This window comes from Equus asinus, chromosome 4 (genome assembly GCF_041296235.1).
Source record: "Equus asinus isolate D_3611 breed Donkey chromosome 4, EquAss-T2T_v2, whole genome shotgun sequence".
In the NCBI taxonomy this organism is placed as follows: Eukaryota; Metazoa; Chordata; class Mammalia; order Perissodactyla; family Equidae; genus Equus; species Equus asinus.
Window position 1 is genome coordinate 23,266,021 of NC_091793.1, and position 24,361 is coordinate 23,290,381.

General features: G+C 53.5%; 1 protein-coding gene across 2 annotated transcripts; it reads left to right on the plus strand.

Annotated features, from left to right (window-relative positions):
- Positions 1 to 3,944: 3,944 nt before the first annotated feature.
- On the plus strand, positions 3,945 to 16,108 carry ANKRD54 (ankyrin repeat domain 54). Of its 2 annotated transcripts, XM_014851254.3 has the most exons (8): positions 3,945 to 4,416; positions 6,152 to 6,199; positions 11,044 to 11,142; positions 13,431 to 13,502; positions 14,047 to 14,094; positions 14,166 to 14,290; positions 14,493 to 14,600; positions 14,951 to 16,108. In XM_014851254.3, exons 1-8 carry the CDS (start codon positions 4,092 to 4,094, stop codon positions 15,023 to 15,025), a joined length of 900 nt encoding a protein of 299 aa, XP_014706740.1. In that variant the 5' UTR covers positions 3,945 to 4,091; the 3' UTR covers positions 15,026 to 16,108. The 2 variants fall into 2 exon arrangements, with proteins under 2 accessions (XP_014706740.1, XP_014706741.1); XM_014851255.3 differs by lacking the exon at positions 11,044 to 11,142 and having other exon boundaries at positions 3,947 to 4,416.
- The last annotated feature ends 8,253 nt before the right edge of the window (positions 16,109 to 24,361 follow it).

The following is a 24,361-nucleotide window of genomic DNA, read 5'->3' on the forward strand; positions in this document are numbered from 1 at the left end:
TTTGGGGTTATCTCTCCATTGGACATACAAAAATTATTGTACCTTATCAGTTTCCTATAAGTTAACCTCTAACTTTACCGAGTTGTAAAACATTACTGGGTGCTAATCAATTGTTAAATTTCTCCAGGGAGTCAGATGTCCCTTATATGGGTTTATTAGAAATTCTTTAGCATGATATTAAAAAGTCACATAATCCCCATATGTCATGTTTTCAGACACTAGGTTATTTTTCTCCACACTAGTTTTCATTATTCCACATTTGATAAAGACAAGAAATATTTTAATTTCCTGTGAACTCTACTTAAGAAAAACAACAGCACCAGCACAACGGAAAACGGCCACTGCCTTTGGGCTTCAATGCAGAGGCAACAGAGAGTGGTGGGGACTGTGGCAAACCAGAACACCATCGTGCCCCGTTGAAAGGGGAGAGTTGCTATGCAGCCCCAGCCAACTGTTGCCATGTGGGAGAGATGGTCCTGTATTGCCATATCTTCCTGTTTTTAAGAGAATCTGGAAATAAAACATTTTATGTGAAACCTCTCAATTTTTAGATGTTGGCGACCAGTTCAAATTGCTCTAAAATACTGTGAAGACCAACAAGATGAGGGAAAGAATGAAAGGAAAGCCAACCTGCCTAATGAGGCCTGAGCCAGTGTCCACATCCGACCTAGAACAATACCTTTGGACAGAAAGACTGAGGCCTAAAGAAGGGAAACGCTTACCCCGAAATCAGGAGGTGAGTTTAGGCTGGACAAGACTTAGCACACAAGTCCCTGGGTTCCCAGGCAGAAGCTTTTCCCACAAGGCAAACATTACAGGTACTTTCTTTGTCTTCCACCAAGTGCTTCCTGTTTTATCTGCTGATTGACCAAACACAAATGACTTGTGTGTGATGCTTGCAGTGCCCTTAGGTCCAGTTCAAGGCAGTGTGATGGGCCCCCTCTTGTATAGGGTTTGCATGGGCCCTGGCCTGCATCCTACCCTTGTTTACAATAACAACAACAATAGCTACCATCTTTTGAGCGCTAACTGTATGCCAAGCTCTGTACTAGGTGCTTTACTTACATCATATCATTTAGTCCTCTGATAAGTACACGATATAAGCACCACTGTTACCTCCATCTTACGGATGAGGAAACCGAGGCTCAGAAAGGTAAAGTCACTTGCTCAAAGCCATAGCCCCCCACATTGATGGTTCCCAAGTGGATGGTGTTAACCACTGGACTATACTATCTTTACCATTTCATTCATTCATTCATTTGTTCAATCAGTCAGTCAGTCAGTCAAATAGCTGCAATGTGTTGGCACCAGTTGCTGAGCCAGGCATTACAGGGGAATACAACTTCATAGACCCAAGTTCCAGTCTAAAACCCTGAGGCTGGGGCTAACTGGGTTCACATTCAACATCCTATTCTTTTTTTTTGTTTTTTTTACATGAGATGTTCGACACTTTATTATTCAATAGGCTTTGTGTTAGATGGTTTTGCCCCACTATAGGCTAATGTAAGTGTTCTGAGTGCATTTAAGGTAGGCGTGGCTAAACTAGACATCCAGTAAGTTAGGTGGATTAAATGCATTTTCTTTTAAATATTTTTTTTCCTTTTTCTCCCCAAAGCCCCCTGGTACATAGTTGTGTATTTTTAGTTGTGGGTCCTTCCAGTTGTGGCATGTGGGACGCCACCCCAGAATGGCTTGATGAGTGGTGCCATGTCCGTGCCCAGGATTCGAACCGGCGAAACTCTGGGCTGCAGAAGCAGAGTGCGCAAACTTAACCACTGAGACACGGGGCCGGCCCCTAAATGCATTTTCAACTGAACAATATATTCAGCTTATGATGGGTTTATTGGGACTAACTCCATCGTAAGTCAAGGAAGACCTGTATAAATTTCTCAGGGCTTAATATTTATGTGGATGAGAAATAATACATGCATTAGGGCAGCATCCTATTCTTCTAATCCAAAACAACAAGTGGTTCTTGAAACACACGGAGGCTTGGGCTATGTAATTTAGACTTCAACAAGGTTCATTTAAAAATTAGAAGTAACAACCACCTCTAGATGTTTAGGGATCCTGTTCAAATTAAAAGATTTGTGGCAACGCAAATATCTTGGTAGACCAGGTGGCTTGAAGACCAGACCCACTGGCAGGCAGAAGACAATGCTCTAGGACAAAGGGTTTGGACTTTAGCCCGAGCTCAATGGGCAGGCAGAGCCTAGAGATGTGAAGAGAATTGTGCTTCAGGCAGCAAGCACACCTTGGATTCCACAGAGAGACTGGAGAGATAAAGACTACTTTGGCAGTTATGACACGGAAAAAGAGGAGGAATGAATAATGGTTTTGGGGTACGTTCATCAGGAGTGAGGTGTAAATACCTAGAGGTCACTTAAACTCTCTGGAGCCAGGTTTCCAGCAGACTCTTCATTAAAGAAAGCAGTGTGGGGCCAGCCGGTGGCTGAGTGGTTAAGTTTGCGCACTGCGCTTGGGTGGCCCAGGGGTTCGCTGGTTTGGATCCTGGGCGTCGACATGGCACCGCTCATCAGGCCATGCTGAGGCGGCATCCCACATGCCACAACTAGAGGACCCATAACTAAAAATATACAAGTATGTACCAGGGGGCTTTGGGGAGAAAAAGGAAAAAAAAATCTTTAAAGAAAGCAGTGCGATGGAGAGAGGACTTTTCTGGGTTCCAATCTCAGTTCTTCAACTTTCTAGCCCCATACTCTTGTACGATTCGTATAACATCTCAGGACCTCAATTTCCTGATCTGCAAAGTGGGTATAATAATATCTACCTGGTAAGTCTCTTGTGAGGGAGAACTAAACACATACCATTTAAATGTATAATACATGTGTCAACCACGTGGCAAATGGTCCGTGTTCAGTGTTTATTTCTTTCCTCTATTTCCTTCTAGCTACAAGTGGAATTGGCACACGTCCTTATCAATTACGGTGCAGAGGAGGAGAGTTCAAATAAACAGCATTTTCCTCCATACAATGATAGACCTCACCATGGTGTTCTGAGAGCACTGCAAAATCTGAAAGTGCTTTTCAGCTGTCAGAGAAAGACTACATTTTAAGTGAGCTGAATGAGAGGGAAGAACTTTTGCCTGGACACAAGCCTCCGTCCTAAGAGAGCTAGGCGTCCATGAAAAGTCCCTTATCTCTCTGGTCTCAGCTCCTCATCTATAAAAAGGGGATGATCTTCCTTGCCCACTTTGTAGAAGGGTTTGTGGGGTACAGGGTTGTGAAAACTCATAGAACAGTGCACACGTGAGGGGTTGCTAAGCTCATCGTTGTTTGCGACTTCCTTGTTTCCGGCTTTGACTTCTCCCATTGGGCCATGAACATGCATTTCGAAGGGCACTGAGTCGCATCCTGCGTCCAGGACCCAGCACAGAGAGCTACCTGGTTCGGACTGAAGTGTCGCTCTGGTGTAATTACGTTGAGTTATAATTCTTGGTAGATCAGTCATCAATGTCGGGGTTACCGAGAGAACTAAAGGGATCTACTGCATTCAGAAGCTATCACTCCACAGCTCGTGGTGATAGCTCCAAATTTTAACACACTCTCACTTTCCTACTTACACTCTGCGTTTGTGGGAAGTTCTTTTACGTTCATTGATTTAAAGTATGATTTGACTTCTTCACTTTCCTTTGTGATTGGCTGCAGAACATCTCAACGTGACTGGCTAAGGCATCTGCCCGTCACCGTTCCCATGATCCGACGGGGGAAAATGGAAAGAGGAAGAGCGGCTGACGCTGAGCTTTTTTATTGGCTCCAGTAGTTACGTACAGCGAGGACGTGGGCATCTCGAATTGGTGATTGGTTCTTATGTCCGTCAGTCACGCTGCCGGAAGCCAATCCTTTTGCCCTACGGTGACCGGCGGACGGGAGGGGATTCGGCTGGAAGGGTTTTCATTGGTCCGGAACGCGCCAGCTCGCGACCCGAGCCCGCCCCCTCTCGGTTGCCGTGGCTGCAGGCCGGGCCCGCCCGCTCGCCCGCTGACAGCGAGGCTTAGGGCGGAGGGAAGCGGGTCCGTTGGTCGGCCGGGAACGAGGCTCGGGCGGCCTGGCCCGCGCCGCGCTGTTGCCATGGCAGCCGCCGCCGGGGGCGCGGACGATGAGCCGCGCTCGGGCCGCTCGAGCTCGGATGGCGAGTGCGCGGTGGCGCCGGAGCCGCTGACCGGCCCCGAGGGCCTGTTCTCCTTCGCCGACTTCGGGTCTGCGCTGGGCGGCGGCGCGGGCCTCCCGGGCCGGGCGTCCGGCGGGGCCCAGTCCCCGCTGCGCTACCTCCACGTCCTGTGGCAGCAGGACGCGGAGCCCCGCGATGAGCTGCGCTGTAAGATCCCCGCCGGCCGGCTGAGACGCGCCTCCAGGCCCCACCGACGGCTCGGGCCCACCGGCAAGGAGGTGCACGGTGAGCGGCGCGGCGGGAGGCGGGCCCCTGACCGCCCCGGGCCCTGGGTCTGGAGTCCTCCGACGTCTGAGCTGCGGGCCGGAGTGGCCCCCCAGTGTCCTTTCAGCGATGATCCTTGTTATTGTAGCTGCTAAGGACCGTGAAGGTAGACGAGAAGTCTTGCTGCCCAGAGCCCGTCGTCCTAGACTTTGCACGTGGTAATTCCTGAACTGAAACTTTGCCCGGCTCCAGGTGTTCATTAGTAGGTCGTAAACTGGGGCCCTGGAGAATGCTTTTGTCAGAGAGGGGAGGCCAGAGCCTGTGGCTGCAAGTCCTGCCAACTTGTGTAAATGCGCAGACCCGGATTGAACTCCTCTGCCTCGTTTAGGCCTTAGGCAAACTGTAGAACCTTTCAGGCTTAGTTTTCTCATCTGTAAAATGGGCGCAATACCTACTTTACAGGGATGTTGCAAGGGTTCAGTAAGGTAATGAATGCGGAGCTGTTATTCTGCCTTTGTTGTGTGCCAAACACTGTTAGGTGATATGTGATCGTTTCTGATCCTGACCTTGACATTGACTCATTGAGATCCAGGTACTGTTCCCATTCTGCTGAAGGGCAAGCTGAGGCTCAGAGAAACTGCCTTGCTCCAAGTTACGCAGCTAGACAGTGGCTGTGCTGGTGTTGGAACCCAGGTCTGCCAGACCGAAACTCCTGCTCGGGCATGTCTCCCTTTTACGTTTTGTTTTTTGTTGTTGTTTTTTAAATATTTTTTCGAGGAAGCTTAGCCCTGAGCTAACATCTGCCAATCCTCCTCTTTTTGCTGGGGAAGACTGGCCCTGAGTTAACATCCATGCCCATCATCCTCTACTTTATATTTGGGACGCCTACCACAGCACGGTGTGCCAAGTGGTGCCATGTCTGCAGCCGGGATCCAAACCGGTGAACCCCGTGCCGCCAAATCAGAACATGGGCACTTCACTGCGGCGCCACTGGGCCGGCCCCAGTCTTTTACGTTTTGTGGATGGCGTGAAAACCAATGCCCTGAAAGATTCCAGAGTGAGGATGTTTAGGGTTCCTTCTAGGACTGTAATTCCACCCACATCTTAGTAGAGTTATGAAGAGTAAATGAGAATTTGAAAGTGCTGTATAAATCACAAAGTGCTATATGAATGTAGGGAATCACGTATCTGAGTTGCAAGTTTTGATCATTTCTCTGATGACAAGACATGGCTTTCTATTAGCCTCTAATGTAGCAGTAGTGTCGTTGTAGGAGAAAAAACTTTCCTCTTAGGAATTCCCACATTTAAGTCAGTCATTTGGGAATGGCCTCCTTTGAAGGAGGATATAAGATTATCTATGTAAGCTGCTCACGGAGAACGTCGTGTAAACATCTCCTTTTGTCTTTGCAACAACTCAGGGCTGTCAGGACAGAGCTGAGGCTTGTTTGGTGGATGATAGACCTGAGGCCCAGGTGGGTTAACAAACTTGCTCAAGATCGCTCAGCCACTACAAGTGACAGAGACGAGATCTGGCTCCAAAGGGCTTGGAGGATTTGCTGCCGAGTGTGGCTTTTGCACTAGCTGGGCCACATTTCACGCTTCTCCTTGTGCCCAGGGCAGTGTCTCTTGCATCCTGGCACCTTTTTTCCCTTTAGATGCTATCGTGGCTCAAGGGTGGGCTAACTGGGAAGCCATCCACTTTCTGCTTCATCGTGGCCATTTTTTTTTCTAACCAGCACTCTCTTACTCTTCACAGCTCTGAAGAGGCTGAGGGACTCAGCCAACGCCAACGACGTGGAAACAGGTGAGTGTGCAGAGCAGGGCCAGCTCCATAGGCTGGTTAGGGAGGGGCTTGGTCCCCCTGGGAGGCAGTGCTTGACTTCAGTGTGCCATCTCACCCTTTGGACCAGGCTCGTTGTATTTATTCTGTAACTGCAGTCACCTTGCAGAAGAGCAGTCTGGCTTAGATGCTCACCCTTCCCCTGCTTCCCTGTCACCGTGAACTTCCTGACATCATAGTGTCTGTCACCTTGTGGGCTCGCTGATGGTGGGGACCATGTCTGCTTTCGAATTCCTGGCGCCCAGCAGCAGAGTAGGAGCTTTTGGAACTTCCGGTTAATGGGAACGAACGCTCAACTTTAACTGCCAGGGCGGCCACAATCTGCACAGAGCCACCACCTTCAACTGCTCCCTGAGGCTGGTGGCAGTTGAATCAGTGGTCCTCAAACTTGTTGAGTTGACAGATCATCTGGAGGGCCTGGGAGGCCCCTAGCAGGCCGCCACTCCACTTTTTTATTGTTTGCTCTCTACTGAAACAGTAGCAGCATCAAAGGTACAAAGACAAGTTATAGGGAAAAAACTTCAACTTTTTTTTTTGAGGAAGATTGGCCCTGAGCTAACATCCGTACCCATCTTCCTCTATTTTATACATGGGTTGCCTGCCACAGCATGCCTTGAGCAGCATGTAGGTCCGCACCGGGGATCCAAACCAGAGAATCCTGGGCCGCCGAAGCGGAAGGCGCAAACTTAACCACTGCGCCAGCAGGCCAGCCCTAAAAATTTTAGTTTTATCCACCGATTTCATTCTTTCTGTGAATCAGGGAAAAGTGGTATATTAGTTTTCTATGGCTGCTGTAACAAATTACCGCAAACAAGTGGTAGGAAACCATACAAATTTATCCTGCAGTTTCGAGGGTCGAAGTCCAAGCCGGGTCTCGCCAGGCTGAGATCCAGGGTGTCAACGGGCCGTATTCCTTTGTGGAGGCTCTAGGGAGAATCCGTTTCCCTACCTCTTCCAGCCTCTAGAGGCCCCCACACTCCTGGCTCAAGTGGTCTGCGTCCTCCCACTGCCATCTCGCGGCTTCCCGCAGCAGGGAAAGGTTCTCTGCGTTGGAGGACTCCTGTGGTTAGATTGCGCCTGAATAATCCAGGACGTTCTTCCATCTCAAGGTCTTCCACCTGCGTCATATCTGCAAAGTCCCTCTGGCTGTGGGAGGTATTCTGGGGACGAGGGTGTGGCATCTTTGGGTGCCCTCATTCTGCCTGCCTCAAGTGGACATCATTCTGTGCTGGTGGTGGGGTGCTGTGCTGTGGTCAGGAGATAAGACGCGCGCGTCGATTGAGGGCTGTGGGCTGGGAGGGCTCAGGTACAGCAGGCGCGGAGAGGAGGTCCTGCACCTCAGGGAGCTGGGGTGTTGCGCCTGGGCCTGGAAATGCTTCCCTCCTCCGTGGCACAGCGGTAGTGAGCAGGCTTGGAAACTGGAGGGCTTTTCAACTCTTCACTTTGGTCTCTTTTCCCTGAACTTTAACATTTTTGAATATTTGGACAGCAACCTAGATAGCTTTTCAAGGAAAAATGAGAAGTGTTCTCTTTTCAATATCTCTAGTGTGTGGCCAGAGAATGTTTTGTTTTATTTATGTATATATATTTTTTGGTGAGGAAGATTGGCCCTGAGCTAACATCTGTTGCCAATCTTCCTCTGTATTGTACGTGGGATGCTGCCGCAGCATGGTTTGATGAGAGGTATATAGGTCTGCACCCAGGATCTGAACCCGTGAACACAGCGTCACTGAAGTGGAGCACACTGAACTTAACCACTATGCCTCCGGGCTGGCCCCAAGAATATTTTAATTATACTTTCCTTCCACAGAAAGTCTAGTTCATCTTTTTTCTTTTTTAAGTTTTAAATTTTTTTAATTGCAGTAACACTGGATTATGACATTATATAACTTTCAGATGTACATCATAATGTATTTTGAATTCTGTGTAGATTGCCTCATGTTCACCACCGAAAAATAGTCTAGCAATTATAGTGGACATAAAATTTATACTCTGCTGGGGCTGGCCCCGTGGCCGAGTGGTTAAGTTCGCGCGCTCCGTTGCAGGCGGCCCAGTGTTTCGTTGGTTCAAATCCTGGGCGCGGACATGGCACTGCTCATCAAACCACGCTGAGGCAGCGTCCCACATGCCACAACTAGAAGGACCCACAATGAAAAAATATACAACTATGTACCGGGGGCTTTGGGAGAAAAAGGAAAAAAATAAAAAATCTTAAAAAAAAAAATTTATACTCTGCTATTGTTAAATCATAAGTCCTTATCTATGAATTCATAATCATTTAAAATATTTTAAGTAGGAAAATAGTATATGCATTTAAAATGTTTTAGAAATTAGAGAAATATACAAGAAAAACATCCATAATAAACACCAAAAGCTGATTCCGTGAAATATTAATCTCCGTTAATATTTTAGTGAATATCTTTCCAGTCCTTTTCCCTGTGCAGAGGAATTTTCCTCATGGGCTTGCAAACTGCTGAATACACAATTTTGTTGTCCAATTTTTTATGTATCTTAGACATTTTGTTTTTTCATAAAACCATTTGTTTTTTTCAAAATGGAAGCATCATTTTTTTTCCTATTTACAGAATGAATACGTGGCTGTATGACGTTTTTTTAAGCTTATAAAGTAAAAAGCAAAAAGCACTTTGTCATTCCATTCCCCAATTATAACCACAGCTTTTAATGGGTGCACACTATGCCTTCAAAGGGAGGAGAGTTCTTTAGTCAGTCACCTTGGTTTTTCATTTTTAAGATAACTTCCCAGGTATGGGGTTATTCCTTCAAACGGTATGCATATTTTGATGGCTTCTGATAGATGTTGCTAAAGGTACTTTCCAAAAAGACTATAACTGCACAAATCACAAAACGGAACCGGCTGTTTTCTCTCTCTGACACTGGCTGTCTTTCGGGGAATGTACTGATGGACGCAGAGATGGCCTGAAGCTCATTTTTTTTTTTTTTTTTTTAAAGATTTTATTATTTTTTTTCCTTTTTCTCCCCAAAGCCCCCCAGTACATGGTTGTATATTCTTCGTTGTGGGTCCTTCTAGTTGTGGCATGTGGGACGCTGCCTCAGCGTGGCTTGATGAGCAGTGCCATGTCCGCGCCCAGGATTCGAACCAACAAAACACTGGGCCACCTGCAGTGGAGCGCGCGAACTTGACCACTCGGCTACGGGGCCAGCCCCGGCCTAAAGCTCTTACTTCTCCACTACCTTAAGCCTTTTCCTCCCACCTCTGTTCATTTCTAAGTCAGCAGCATCCACTGAGCAGGACAGCAATATCTTGGTCCAAGGTATTAAGATAAAACAAAAGGCTACAATATAGTTGGAGAAAAAGAATATAAAGTGATACTACTTTCAAAATGAAAACCTCCGAAAAACTGAAGTGATGTGTTTAATTGGAGGAGGTGTACGTTCTGGAGCCAGAGGAATGTGGGTTTATATCCGGCTTCGCCTCCGTTAGCTGGTGAATGGAGCTTGGGCGCTTCACGTGATCTCTCTGGGCCACAGTCACCTGGTCCGTAAAATGGACACGAGCCCTCGCTGGGTGGTCGAGGGGCTTAGCAGTCAGGTACCCTCCGCTTCGCTGGTGCTCAGCGTACAGATGCAATTACCCAAAAATAGCACAGCCCGTTAATGTTAGGGTGGCAGGGAGGCGGGGTGGACGGGGCACTGAGGAAATGCGGGAGAGGGAGTGGCTGACTCAGCCTGGGGAGACAGGAAAGCTTCGTGGAGGAGGACATGTCTGGGCTTCATCTGGAAGGACCCAAGTCCTTGAGAGGTTTGCGAGGGAGAGAGACTGAAATGTTGCTTGCTGTAAAATGATGGTTGGCAGCAATTTCTACATTTCGTTGGTCATGTCCATGTAATACATAATGCCTCACATTTTATAATGGCTCCATCCTTTTCACAGAGGGAATTTCATGTCCATTATTCTTGTCACGGCAGCTCTGGAGATCGGCAGGGCAGAGGTTATTCCCATTTGCTGGTGAATGGGGCCTGAAGGCAGGCTGTCCTCCTGCCAGCGAGCTCTCTCCAGTGCCCTGTGCTGTTGCCACTGTACTTCTACGTTTTTTTTTCTTTGAGAAAGATTAGCCCTGAGCTAACTACTGCCAATCTTCCTCTTTTTGCTGAGGAAGACTGGCCCTGAGCTAACATCCATGCCCATCTTCTTCTATTTTATACGTGGGATGCCTACCACAGCATGGCTTTTTGTCAAGCGGTGCCATGTCCACACCCAGGATCCGAACCCGTGAACCCCAGGCCGCCACGAAGCAGAATGTGCGCACTTAACTGCTGCGTCACCAGGCTGGCCCCAACTCCTCCTTTTTTTGCTTAGCTTAGTCTAGGACTTTGTCTGTGTGGTTCCAGAGCCTGGCCTCTGTCCACGCTAAACGGCTGCCTCCTGGGAGCAAAGTAGGTGTCAGCCCACAGCTTGGGCAGCTGTGTCCAGCTGGAATGGATGCATGTCCAAACTCAAGTTGAGGGAGAGGACTGAAGTCTATGCTAGGGGCTTCTGCGATTCCAGAATTCCTGACCCTGAGGGTCAAGATCCTTCTATGACATTCTATGCCTAGACACATAGTTTGAGCACCCAGAATCCATGGCCCTCAGTTGAACCCTCAGGAAAATAAGTCCCTTGTCATGGCAGTCCCTGTGGGGCCAGCATCCAAGGGGGACTGGCTCTCCCACGCGTTACAGACACCTTGCCTGGAGGGGCCTCTGAGCATCCTTCGCCACCTGCTGGGGCTGCAGCTTGGCTAACACTCTGCTCTTTCCCCCGCCTGCCTCTGTCTTGGTGGCGTCAGTGCAGCAGCTGCTGGAAGATGGCGTGGATCCCTGTGCAGCTGATGACAAGGGCCGCACAGCTCTACACTTTGCCTCCTGCAATGGCAACGACCAGATTGGTGAGTCCTGGGGGGGAAGAGGGAGTGTCTCTGGAGAGATGCTGGGGGATGATTTGCTCTCTGCACAGCCAGAGGTGCTGGATATAAGGAAGACTCAGCAAGGTGGTACCCACCCCCTCACTCCCTTCGCCTGTGGAACTGGCACTGCCAGACTGGGGAAGGGGCAAACCTGGGGAGAGAATGTGGTGGACTCGGGTTGGGGCCAGTCCTTCAAGACGTTCAGGCAACATTTACTCAGCGCCAAGGGCGGCAGTGGGACAGCCCTTTTTTTTCGGAGTTTTTGGATGTGGTATAACTTACAAACTGAACTTTCTTGTGTATACACTAACAAGCCCCTAGATCAAACTATAGAATATTTTCAGCACTCCAGCAGCCTGCTTCATCCGCCTTCTAGGCCTTACCCCCATGTGGACCTTGTTCATCATCGACTGGTTTTGCCTCTCTTTGAATTTCACTCTTTTGTATCTTGGCTTCTTTCATTCAAATTATATCCTTGAGGGGCCTGGCCCCGTGGCCGAGTGGTTAAGTTCACTCGCCCCGCTGCAGGCGGCCCAGTGTTTCGTTGGTTCGAATCCTGGGCACGGACATGGCACTGCTCATCAAACCACGCTGAGGCAGCGTCCCACATGCCACAACTAGAAGGACTCACAATGAAGAATATACAACTATGTACCAGGGGGCTTTGGGGATAAAAACGAAAATAAAATAAAATAAAATTAAAAAAAATTATATCCTTGAGGGGCCAGCCTGTAGTCAAGTGGTTAAGTTCGCACGCTCCGCTTCGGTGGCCCAGGGATTCGGATCCTGGGCGCGGACATGGCACCGCTCATTAAGCCATGTTAAGGTGGTGTCCCACATGCCGCCACTAGAAGGACCCATAACTAAAAATACACAACTATGTCCCAGGGGGCTTTAGGGAGAAAAAAGAAAAATAAAATCTTTAAAAACAAACAACAACAACAACAAAACTATATCCTTCAGATTCACCTCTGAACGCTGTGTCTCAGTAGTTTGTTCTTTCTTACTGCTGGATGGTGTTTCATTGTGTGATGCTCCACAGTTTGCCCAGTCTACTGTGGATGGACGTGAGTGTGGTTTCCAGGTTTGGGCTCTTGTGAGAAAGGCTGGAGTGCGATTGTTGGATCACTAGGGGACACATATATTCAGCTTCAGTAGGTCCTTCCAAACTTCTCCCAAGGTGCTTGTACCATGGACATTCCCACCAGCAGTGTCAGAGTGCCGCGTTTTTCCACATCCTTGCCAATGCTTAGTGTTGTTTCTTTTTAGTTTTAGCCATTCTGGTATAGTGGTATGTCATTGTGGTTTAATTTGCATTTCTCTGATGGCCAGTGATGTTGAGCACATCTTTGTGTATTTATTGGCCTTTTTTATATCTTCTCTTGTGAAGTATCTGTTCAAGTCATTTGTCCATGTCTTTTAACAAATTGCCTGTCTTTTTCTTATTAATTTGTAGAAATTCTTTATTCTGCATACAAATCGTTTACTAAATATAAAGGACCTTTTCTGAGCTTGCCTTTTCTCTGAATGGTGTCTTTTGATGAACACAAGTTCTTAATTTTAATAAATCCAATTTATTAATCTTTTCTTTTTTATGGTTAGTAATTTTGTGACCTATTTAAGAAAGCTGTGCCTATCCCAAGCTCATGAAGATATTCTCCTGTTTTCTTGCACAAGCCTGACTGTTGTAGCTTTCGCATCCAGGTCTGTGGCCCCTCGATTGGTTTGTATGTGGCATGAGGCTCGGCCTGGTCTCCCTGGTTGTAGTCTGCCGGTGCATCCGTCTGGGTAACTGAGGAGCCCTGGCGACACCACAGCCCACCCTTGAGGTGGCCTGGAGACCCTGAAGGTGGTGTGCTCAGCACCCTCTATTGGCCTAGTCCCCACTGTGGCGCTTGGCTGTGCAAGGAGCAGAAAATGCCCTTGAGAGCCCTCACAGCAGCCATTGCTGTTGGAAGAACTTTCTTTAACCTTTAAAATCTCGGTCCTGTAGCACCTGCCTAGGCCAGGAGGCCCTCCTGGAATGCTCAGTTCCTGGCCCTCGGAGTCCTGCCCGTGAGCTCTGTGCGTGCGTGCGTGAGTGCGTGCCTGAGTGCGTGCGTGTGTGCGTGAGTGAGTGAGTGAGTGAATGAAAGAAACAGCATGGGGAACCGTGTTTGCTTTCAGTGCTCCATGCCTTGAGTGAGCTTCTTTAGCTAGGTTAGGGGTGGGGCTTAGGGTCCAGCCCAGAGAAGCTTCTGATAGCTCCTCTTGGGTTTTCCCGTCTCCAGTGCAGCTCCTCCTGGACCACGGGGCTGATCCCAACCAGAGAGATGGGCTGGGGAACACGCCGCTGCACCTGGGTAAGTGCCTGAAAAGCCACCAAGACACCTTCTCTGCAGCACAGACAGGCCCCTTTGATGGAGAGCCTGGGTCCTGCAGGCTCCCAGCAGGATCTCCTGTCATCTGGAGAGAGCCTGAGCCCTCAGGGCCACACGCCAGTCTGTGTCCCATGGACTTCGTCCCTCACTAGTTGGCTGTGCCCTGAGCAGAGCTGAATGAGCAACCCAAACTGGCTCAGCAGCATCTCTGCTAGGAGAGGTGAGACCTGTAGCCGGTTCCTGCCCTGTGGCTGGTTCACACCATGGCTCATCGTGAGGCAGTCCCATCTCCAAGCCTCAGCCTCCTCAGCTTTACCCAGGGGGAGAGGGGAGGTGGGGGGACGGGGGCTCGGGAGTGGATTGGACTTGATTGCTGAGTCCCGCCCAGTTGCTACCTTGGTGATGCCTTCTCAGGAGGCATCACGTGGTGCAGGCACACTCAGAAACAGTCCTGCTCCCTCCGGTGGGCACACAGGGCCAAGCCCTGGTGGTCCTGTCCTCTCAAATCCCTGTTCTTCTTCCTCAGCGGCCTGCACCAACCACGTGCCTGTCATCACCACCCTGCTACGAGGAGGTATGTGGGCCCTTTCCCCCCACCCCCCTCAACCTCACCCCCAGCATGCTCACCCCTCCCTGCTCCCGCAGGGGCCCGTGTGGATGCCCTGGACCGAGCTGGCCGCACGCCCCTGCACCTGGCCAAGTCGAAGCTGAACATCCTGCAGGAAGGCCACTCCCAGTGCCTGGAGGCCGTGCGGCTGGAGGTGAAGCAGGTGAGTGCCTCTCATGCTGAACCCATGGCACAAGCAGGCACTGGACAGATGCTCCCCTAACCACAGACACGCCTGCCTCCAGTGCCAGGGCTCCTGGGTCGCTTCACACTGACCCCAGTTGCACCTGCTCCACTGTGCCTCTTGGCAGCAGCATCCAGCCTCTCTGTGCCCCCCAGCAGCTCAGCCCCAACTCTCGCTGCAGATCATCCAGATGCTGAGGGAGTACCTGGAGCGCCTGGGGCGGCACGAGCAGCGGGAACGGCTGGACGACCTCTGCACCCGCCTCCAGATGACAAGCACCAAAGAGCAGGTGAGTGGTCGGTCCACACCCGGGGCCAGCAGGAGCCTCAGGGCCAGTCCATCCCTGCTCTGTGCAGCCAGACACTCAGAGGAGACAGAGGCCGTGGCTGTGGGCTTGCAGCCCACTGTGGACCTCAAAGCCTCGTCCACTTCCCTTGTAGCTGCTCGTGGCTCTTCTCTCTGGGGCAGTCTGAGACCAGCCGGTGTCAAGGATTAATCCTTGGACAGCTGTCCCATAGTCACAGTGAGGCCATCACATGCCCTGGGAGGAGACACAATGCCTGCCCTCATGCCTATGGGACTGGGGAGGCGAGCCGGGGTCCGAGGCCCCTGTGACAGAGCCTCGGTTTGGTCCTGCAGGTGGATGAAGTGACCGACCTCCTGGCCAGCTTCACCTCCCTCAGCTTGCAGATGCAGAGCATGGAGAGGAGGTAGCAAGAGAGGCTCCCTGCCTCCTGCTCCGCCAGCGCCCCACCCCTGCCCCACTGCTTTCCTCACCAGGCGGAAGCCCGATGCCAGGGACTTTGGAGCAATCCTTGTCTGGTGAGGCCCTCGCCCTCGCCCCCAGACACTGTGGGCAGGGATGCTCTCTCACCAACCTCAGAGCCGCTCCCAGCCACGCTCTGTGATCTCTGTGGGCAGGGACCCCGCCCCAGCTGCTGCTTCTGGCTCCCGCAGCACTGCAGCCACACCTCGGCACTGGCCGACACGCACTGTCCTCGCAGGCCTCACTCGTCCCGGCCCCCTAGCCCCCTCAGCAGGCCCAGCCCCTTCTCTGTGTTTCTTGCTGGCCATGGCCTTGTTGCAGCCAGCAGGGTGTGGGCTTCGGGCCGGCTCCCCCGCCCCCACCCCCCGAGACTTGGGGCTTCTTGGCTGGCCCTGCACCTCTCACCAGCACTTAGACTTAGCCTGTCACCGACTCTCAAGGAGACATTGCAGTGAGTTTCTCTGGTTGCAAGGGGAGGGTTGGTGAAGCCCAGACCTTTGAAGTACAGGGTTAGAAAGGACCCTGCCGCACCCAAAGCATAAAATCCCCAACCTTTTTCTCCCGATCCCTGACGCACCAGGAGTGCGTAGCAGTTCTGCAGCCTAGTTGGAGTGGGCTGAATGGTGGCCGCCAAGGTGCCCACGTGCCAATCCCAGGACCCTGCAAACGGGCCCTTACATGGCAAAGGGACCTCACAGCTGTAATTAAGTTCAGGATCTTTGGACGAGGCAGTTATTCTGGATTGTCCAAGTGGGCCTGATGTAATCACAGGGATCCTTGTGAGAGGGAAGCAGGCGATCAGAGAGGAAGTAGGAGATATGGTGACGGAAGCAAGAAGTGGACTAATGTGAGGAAGGGTCACAAGGCAAGGGACGCAGGCAGCCTCCAGAAGCAGGAAAGGCAAGGAAGTGGATTCTCCCCTCAGAACTTCCAGAAGGGACCAGCCCTGCTGACACCTTGACGTTAGCCATGAGACAGATTTTAGAATTCTGACTGCCAGATCTGTAAGAGAATAAATGTCTGTTGTTTAAGCCACTAAGTCTGTGGTCATTTGTTGCAGTAGCGACAGGAAGCTAGCACACTAGTGGACTCCACACGCACCGTGAGGGAGGTGCCCCCTCCCGCCCTGCAGGAGCAGGCGTTCCCTCTCTTGGGGCCTGACACATGCAGACGGCCGCACCCGCCATGGCAGGGGTCTGTGAGCCACCAGAGGGAGGCCTGAGGGAAGGCACCGCGGGCCCCTGCGCGTCAGTCCGTGTCCACTCTGGCTCTGCCCCACCATCCCTCTCACCAAATTGGAATCCTGGCTACTTTGCAGAGGAGGGGAGCGTGTCCCCCAGATCCCAGCTTGATCAGACTGAATTGAACTCAGGGAACCCAGCCGTTCCCCAGGCCCTGAAGAAAAAGGTCTCTGTGGGTGTGAGATACAGAACCCGGGCTGCCTCCAGGACCCTGTGTGAGGGGAAGCCAAAAGCCCCACCAGGTGGGCAGGGTTGGGGAAGGGGAACTGTGGTAGCCCCCAGCCTGGGGGGAGAGGGGCGGGGGCAGCAGTAAAGCGTTTCCATGGAAGTCAGGCTGCTGCTGCTGCGAGTGCTGCGGCTACCGGCTGGCTATGTGCCGGACTGAGGCGCGGAGCAGGTGGGAGAGGTGTGGCGGGTGGGGTGGCTTTTCTCCCTTCCTTCCTGTCCATGTTATCACCTCCCTCCGGGTGGGCCTGTGCCCTCAGGCCCGGGGGCCACATTTGAGTTGCCCTCCCACAGGGGCTCAGCCGCTGTGCCCGTGGCCCCCTGGGTGGGGCTGGGCAGGGAAGAGTCTGCGGCAGTGGAGAGGCCGGCGGGAGGCAGTGGGCCTCAAACTCGGCGGGGGGCCCCCATTGGGACCTGCTTCTCTGAGCCTCCCCCCACCACACGGGGCTGACCACCCTGGAGGGAGTTGAGGCAAGGGCTTTCAGCCTCGGGTCCAAGGAGTGCAATTACTGGCCCTTAGAGAGATCTGAGCCCCTGAAGGGTGCAGGCATTTGTGGGGAGAGTGTGTTGTTTCTGATGAAGGCCCATGGCACTCCTTCTTAGCAGCGTCCACTCAGAAAAGGTTAGGAACTCTTGCTACAGACTTTGGGAGCAGATAGGTGAGGGGCCTGCCGAGGGCTGCCTGGGGACTTCTGGGACCCGTTATTCCCTAGGGTGGCTGATGCGTATTGGCAGAGCTGAATGAGTGGAGCGTGCTGGGACTTGGTGAAATTGTGAGGTGACTGCGTGTCTGTAGGACAGGCTGACACACAGACTCACTGGCTGCCTCCTAACGAGTCCTTGGCCTGAACCAGGCCGTCCCCCCTGGAAAGTGGGGCACCTCCCTACAGCATCCTCCATCCCTGTGGTTCCTCACCCACCCTTTTCTGGCCCTGTAGCCACGTAACCGTAAGAACAGGCCATTGGGGCAAGTGACGGGGCTTGTCAACTCCCTCGCTGGCCGTGTAGACAGTGAACAAAGGGCTTGACACATGAAGGTGGCTTGTAGGCCAGTCATCAAGCACCTGCCGGGCAGCGAGGCAGTCAGGCAATCTGCCTCGCCCCGTTCCAGCCAGGATTTCTCCTGCAATCCCAAACCTGCCTGAAGAGCCAGCCAGTTAAAGTCCCAGACACTGGAGTGAGTCAGAAAACACACAAGCGGGCCCTGAGCTCGATGGGCTGGGCCGGCAGCAGGATGGAGAGCACAGAGTTTGCCTGTCAGGAGTTAGTTCATCCTGTCAGAGCTGCTCTGGGGTCCTGAGTTAGTGGGGGAGGCAGAGGGGAGCTTGGCGGTGGCAGGAGGAAGAAATCCCCGCTTCTCCATTTCACCTTCTGGGCGGGGTCCTGTGCCTTACACCTCACGTTTCATCCATGTTAGTAACACGTAGTGAGCACTTGCTGTGCGCTGGGCAGTGTGCTAGGTGGGGACACAGCAGTGATGGAAAGGACAAAATCTCAGCTGTCACCCGTGGCAAACCGTGGTAAGCGCTTGGAAAGGAACATTCACAGGTTCTCACAACCATCCTGCGAGCCAGCTGGCCTTGCTGCTGCTTTTGGTCGGTGAGAAGATGCAGGTTTGCCACCGTGACCCAACCCGGCAGCTGGGCCGGAACCCGGACCCACCCCCAGAGCTCCTGCTGTTTCCACCGTGCCTGAAATGAGAGCCTCTCAGAAGCAGTTTCCTAAAACTAAGGGCGACATTTGCTGAGCTCCTACTGTGTGCCAGCAGGCCCTTTACACAAGCCCTTCGATTTTCTCTTTGCCATAACATGTTAGGGAGTCAACGTGGGGAGCCACTATTCTACAGATGCAGAAAACTGAGGCTCCGAGAGAGTAACTGGCCTGAGGTCAGATGGCTGCGTGTGGGGCCCAGCCTAGGTCTAGCAGAATCTCTACCAAGGTTTCCAAAGCGTCAGTGTCCCCAGTGTTTCTGGGACACAGTTGGTAGGAACCGACAGACCTTACTACGTGAGCACCTCTGTCTCTGTGACCATCTCGGGGTGAAGAGGGTCTGGCCCTTCCCTTGCTGAGCATATGACGCAGCGTGCTTGGTGGACAAGGCGTGCACCTGTCACCTGGGGAAGAGAAAGGACAGTACAAGGTGATGGGGCTGAGCTGGGTCTGGAGTGGTCCTCACTGATCTTTGGTGGCTGCGTCAACTATTACAGGCCTCCCCAGGTGGTCGGAGAGCTGAGTGGGTGGAGGGAGCAACATGAGCCAGGCCTGGAGGCTGGAGGATGGGCACGAGCTGGCTGTGGGACCAGGAGGCTGAGAGGCTAGCCAGAGAGGGAGGTGAGACCAGGTTGCAGACCAGGTCTGAAGATTTGCCCAGGTGGCAGGAACCAGGTGAGGCAGGCTGTCACCTCCACTCGGGGTCAGATGCATCCTTACCCAGAGCAGGCACCACGAGCTCTGGGAAAACACCCTCTGGGTGTTTTCTGGGTTTCTCTCCCCACCAGGGCTGCCTGCTCCCCAGACTGCTTGAGACGCTGAGCCCAAGTCAGAGGTAGGAGGTCAGGAAGCTGGACTGAGGCCCGGGGAATCCCAGCAGAGACCCTTGCTCCCCCCGCTGTGGGCAAAGCCCTGCTGCCAGCTCTCGAGCCAACCCGAGGCCTCTGTGCCTGCAGGGAGGTACGGTCAGCTCACCTCACGGATGAGCAAACGAACTCAGAGCAGCAAAGGAGTCTTGCCTGAAGCCCTAGACCAGGGATCAGAGTGTTTGTTCTCTTGTCACTGGGACTGGCCCATGCCAGCCTGGTGACTTTCTCCCGCTTTGGAAGCCCAGGAGGATAGCACGTGTTATAGAAGCCTCTGGTGGTCAGCACGCCCAGAGCGGCAGAGGTGGGCAAGCGGCACCTCAGCTGGATTGTGAGGGTTTGGATGGAGACAAGGATCTGCCTAGGAGAGAGCCCTTGAAACATGGCAGCAGTGGTGAGCAACCCGAGGCACTCTGCCTCCAAGGTGAGCTGGCTCAGACGGCTCAGTTCCACAGTCACAGAGGTCAGAGCCGTGAAGTGCAGGAGCCAGGATTCACACCCGACGGTGTGGTCAAAGTCCATGCCTTGACCCCTGCACTGTGCCACCTCTCTGAGTTGACCTGGCAGGTCCACCAGATGCCCAGGCCTCTACCCTCCCCAGCACCATGGCCATCCAGAGCACCCCAGGTGCTCCAAGCTGGCAGCCTTGTCCCTCAACCCCCCTCACCACCCTTCCTCCTGCTTCAGTCTCGGCCACAGAGCCTGGGCCACTAAAACAACCTGGCACCAAGCAGATGCCTCAATAAATCAGGGTCTTGTTCTCTTAAACCAGAAACAATTCCACCCCTGCACAGCCTGGGCCTCTGGCCTCATGCCATCTTGGAGCCAGCCAGCAGCTCACAAATGAGCCCTGCACCCGGCTGAGGGGCTGATGTTCATTAATAGGAAACCTTAAGGTGGTTAATTGAGATTGATGGCCCCAGGTGCACAGCTGGGAGTTGATGGATGACGCTGTGCCTGCCAGCCTTAGGCGGGGAGAGGGCTTGGTTACTGTGGCCGTGCCAGGCCCCCACCTCGCCCACCCTCCCCAGGGCTGAGTTTCTACAAAGGGCAGGGGGATAGGGGGTCACCTTCGCACATTCAACTTCCCTCTTCCCCTTCCACCAACTCCTTCCTGCCTCTTCTCCCTAAAGACCGTGGAACCGAAATCAGAGCCCAGCTCTGTTTTGGGCTAGCTCTGTGATCTTGGACAAGTTCCTTAATCTCTCTGCGCCTCAGTTTCTCCATCTTCAAACTCTAAAGCAGATGAGACACACGTTCCAGGCCCAAGCACAAGGCCTGAAACACAGGAGGGGGCTCCACCATGTCCCCTAGGCCCGCTCAGTCTCAACATGTTCCAATCGAGCTCAACACTTCCCCCCAAACCTGACCCCCTTCATCCCCCCTGCCACCCTCAACAGCCCAAGCCAGAAGTCCAGGATGTCATCTGGGACACCCCTCTCCTCCTCCCTAACGTTTAATCGAGTCCCAACAATTGTACTTCCCAAATGGTTGTCCCATCTGTCCACATCTCCCCACCCACTGCCAACGTCTCGGACATTTTCATCTCTCTGGAGTCTCACGCCAGCCGCCTGCCTGCTCTCCCAGCCCTGGCCTCACTCTGCTCTCCCTCCCCAGGGGAGCCTGCCTTGCAGACAGGAAGAGCTCCCTAAAGAGGACATCTGGTCAGGTCACCTTTTTGTTTGAAACCTTTCAGTGGCTCCCCATTGCCCTCAGGTCGAAGCACAGCCTCAGTTTCAGACAAGACTTACAGAATCCTTTGCAACTGCCTCCCACCTCTCCCACCTCACTTCCTGCTGCGGCTCCCGTGTCCCCTGTCCCAGGTGCACCATGCTGTGCCTTTCTGCAGGTGGCCTGTGTACACGTTCTCCCATCTCTCCCATCCCCATCTGCCCTGATTAACTCCCACTTCAGGACTTGGCTTGGGCGCCAGCTCCCCCAGGAAGTCTTCTCTGCCTCCCCAAGCTGGGTTGGGGCCTTCCTCTGGGCTGCCACAGTCCCCCGTGCTGCTGTCTGTCTTTCCTTCAGGAGAACCCTGTATCTAGGAGGTGCTCAGACATGAATGCTGCAGGCTCGTCCCTAAGAGCTTTGCACAAATAGGAGGGTGAGAGGGCTGCAGAATTCAAACACCCCTCCAACGGAGAGGGGCTCCTTCCCGGGACCCCGAGGCTGCCCCAAGCCCAGCCTGAGACCTTGCAGGGGGCTCAGGTTGAGTGGGTTCTCCTGGGTCCCGTGGCAGCGACCAGGGCTCATTCAGCCTCTACTCCAGCGCCTGTTGCCTGCCTCTGGCCCTACAGGCCTCACAGCTCTCCCGTAACCAAAGTATCACGGCCATGTGCCCTTGCAGACATTTCATTAGCCCCTGCCGCAGACCCAGGGGGCTCGGGGGCCAAGCTCAAGCCCAGCAGCAGGCGATCAATCCTCCTGCCAAATCCACAGCGAGAATAATTCCCCAGCCCTAGGCCAGGCCCTTGGCGGTGGCTTTCATGGCCAAGGGCTCACAGAGCAGCCTCTGGATTGGGCTCCTCATTGCCGGCCTGGCATCTCCAACACAGCAACCCTGGGGGCTTTGTGACTACACGGCTGCTGGGGCCCCTCCACTTCTGAAAACCTCCAGTGGCACCCCCGCCAGCCTGAAGGCTGACATTCCTGCTCTCCAGCTGGCCCAGGGGCGCAGGTCTCGCTGCAGGCGCCCTCCTGGCCTCCCCAGACCCACCCCCCGACCCCGCTTCGGCCGCACGAGACCACTGACTGCCCCCTCCCGTACCCTGCCTTGGCACAGGTGGATGTTCCACCTGGCAAGCTCCTCCTACCTTTTTCTAGGAAAATGCATATTAAATGTCACTTCCTCTGGGCTTCCCCCTTGGATTGCCCAGGAAAGCAGGAGTTCCCCCTCAGGGCCCTTTCAGAACTGTGCCTTTTCTCTGTCAGGGCCCCGTCACACGCTGCTGTCCTTTCGTCTGTTGGTAGTTGGCTCTCCAGCTGGAATGAGCGCTCCTGGAAGGCAGGGCCCAGGTCAGAATCATGCCGTCTCTGTCTTCCCCTCAAGGCCTAACTTAGGGCAGGTACTCCAATGTTTGGGGATAGAGGAAAGAAGGAAGGAAGGGTCATGTCATTCCTTCGCTGGCTGTGGAACCAAATACCTGCTGTGCCTGCTCAGGGCCAGGCTGCACGTTCCTCCATTAGCTGGGGCCCTTGGGCTTCTTTATCTGGCTCCCATGGGCCAGAGAGACCTGCTTCAGAAGCAGGAGGCCTCAGAGGCCAGCCAGGGGCCTGGACTGTATAACTGTCCCTCTGCCAGTTGAGCAGAGACCCAGGCCACTATGGAGGGCTTCCACCGACCAAGCCCCTGCCCCGGGCCCGGGTTTCAAGCAGGTTCAAACTCTGGCTCTGCCACTCCCTGGCTGGGTGGTCTTGTCTCCTGCCTGTCCTAGAAGGCTATTCCCAGTCGGTCATCTGTCCGTGTCCACAGAGGTGACTGTGGAGGACAGCAACCCGGCTGGGTGGCTGGACTGACCACAGCAGGAGTCACCCGTGGAGATTCTGTTCCTTACCTCTCCTTTGCAGACACTCAGCTCACCATCGCCGCGTAGCGAACCGTGTCAGCTCCTCAGAGATGTTTCCCTGATGCTGCCTGGGCTGCCGGGAGAGCTAGCCCTCAGGCCGGGGAGGATTCCAGCCCTGCGGGCGAATTTCCCGCTCAGCTCTGGTCAAGCTACCTCACCTCCTGGAGCCTCAGTTTTCGCTTCTGCAAATGGAGGTAACATGGCTTGCTTGCCAGGGTTGGTGCGAGGCACAGATGAGCCAGCGGCGGTGTGAGTGCTGGCCCCAGGAAGACAGAGGCCACACTGGATGCTGTGGAAGGGGCACCCTCACACCTGCTGCCCTGCAAGCCACACTCCCATTCCTGCAGCCTGAGTCAGCTGTGTGACCTTGACAGAGATGTGGGGAAAAGAGCATTGGACCAGGTATCAGGCCCTCGTGCTGGGCCCTTGAAGCAGTCACTCCCCCAGCTGGGTCTCAGCCTTCCCCTGTAAAGGGTGACTGCCACTCTGACTCTGAGGTCTGTGGCAGGTGGCAGGCAGTGACAAGGACTCAGCACCTGCCTAATGTCAGGGAGGGGTCTTCCCTGGGTGCCCAGCAGCCAGGAGGTGTGCTGGGGAGACACGGAGGCTGAGAGGTCTCAGGCCTTGGCCAGAGCGAATAAACATTGGCGTGTGGTGAGGGAGGGAGGGAAGTGGGTAGGTCTGCAACCATGGAGACTGATATATTGGTTAACCAGGAGGTTTCCACAGCCACAGACTACCCAGCTGTAGGCAGGGACAGGGTGGGAGGGGCCACAAGGCAGCAGCTGCTGCTGGGGGCCAGCTGGGGCCTGAGTGTAGCTCATTTTCTCTCCTGACCCAGGAATGCCAAAAGGCTGAAGGAACAGCGCAAGAGTTTTGGGCCAGGCAATGGACCCAGGACCCACTGGCCTGAGCACCTGCACAGAACTCCGCGAGGGAAGGGACTGGAAGCCCTCTGAGGCTTCCCGGGCATCCAGGCGAGCGTAGGGAGCTGCAGGTTTGGGGAAGAGGGCTGATGCAGAATCAGGAAGAACCAAGAAAAACCTTGAAAACCATGGAAACTGAGAGCAGAGGCCCCGGAGGTGGGGAAGGAGGTTCCACTGAGCAGAAGACAGACAGACAGCAGTGGGTTTGATTCCAACCTCTGCCAAATACTAGCCCTGTGACCTTGGGCAAACCACTAAACCTCTCCGATTCTTGATTTCCACATCTATAAAATAAACTAATTCTATCTTGCAACGCTGTTTCGATAATTAGACTGAGGAACGTAGCACTGCGCAAGATACATAGTAAGTACTTAATAAATATGTGCTATATTAGCTGCTAGTGTTAAATGACCCAGGACGGGGCCTGGAAAGGAGAAGAGGCTCGGTGAAGGGTGGTGGAGGAAGGCAGGGCCTGGCAGGTGCTGCCAAGTTGCAGAGATGGGCAGAGGGACTGCCCTCCTGCCACTCCGGCTGTGGACACAGTCTGGGGCTGCAGAGCTAGGAGGCTCCGCTTGGCTGCCTTGACCCATTTTCACAGCCCAGGGGTGTCCAATGGGCTGGAGCCTCAGCTCAGGCCCTGCTCCTCAGAGGGCTCCTGGCGTTGGCCCCATCCCTAGCCCCCATCCCTCGTAGCGTCCTGCCCTGGGGGAAGAGGAAAGACAGACGGACACCCAGCAGAGGGGAGGAGGA

What these genes read in the sequence shown, in the direction of transcription:
- ANKRD54 (XM_014851254.3), top strand. Translation starts at nt 4,092, where the DNA reads ATGGCAGCCGCCGCCGGGGGCGCGGACGATGAGCCGCGCTCGGGCCGC. An exon ending in TGCGGCTGGAGGTGAAGCAG is followed by an intron (nt 14,291 to 14,492) that starts GTGAGTGCCTCT and finishes CTCTCGCTGCAG; the next exon opens with ATCATCCAGATGCTGAGGGA. An exon ending in TGACAAGCACCAAAGAGCAG is followed by an intron (nt 14,601 to 14,950) that starts GTGAGTGGTCGG and finishes TTGGTCCTGCAG; the next exon opens with GTGGATGAAGTGACCGACCT.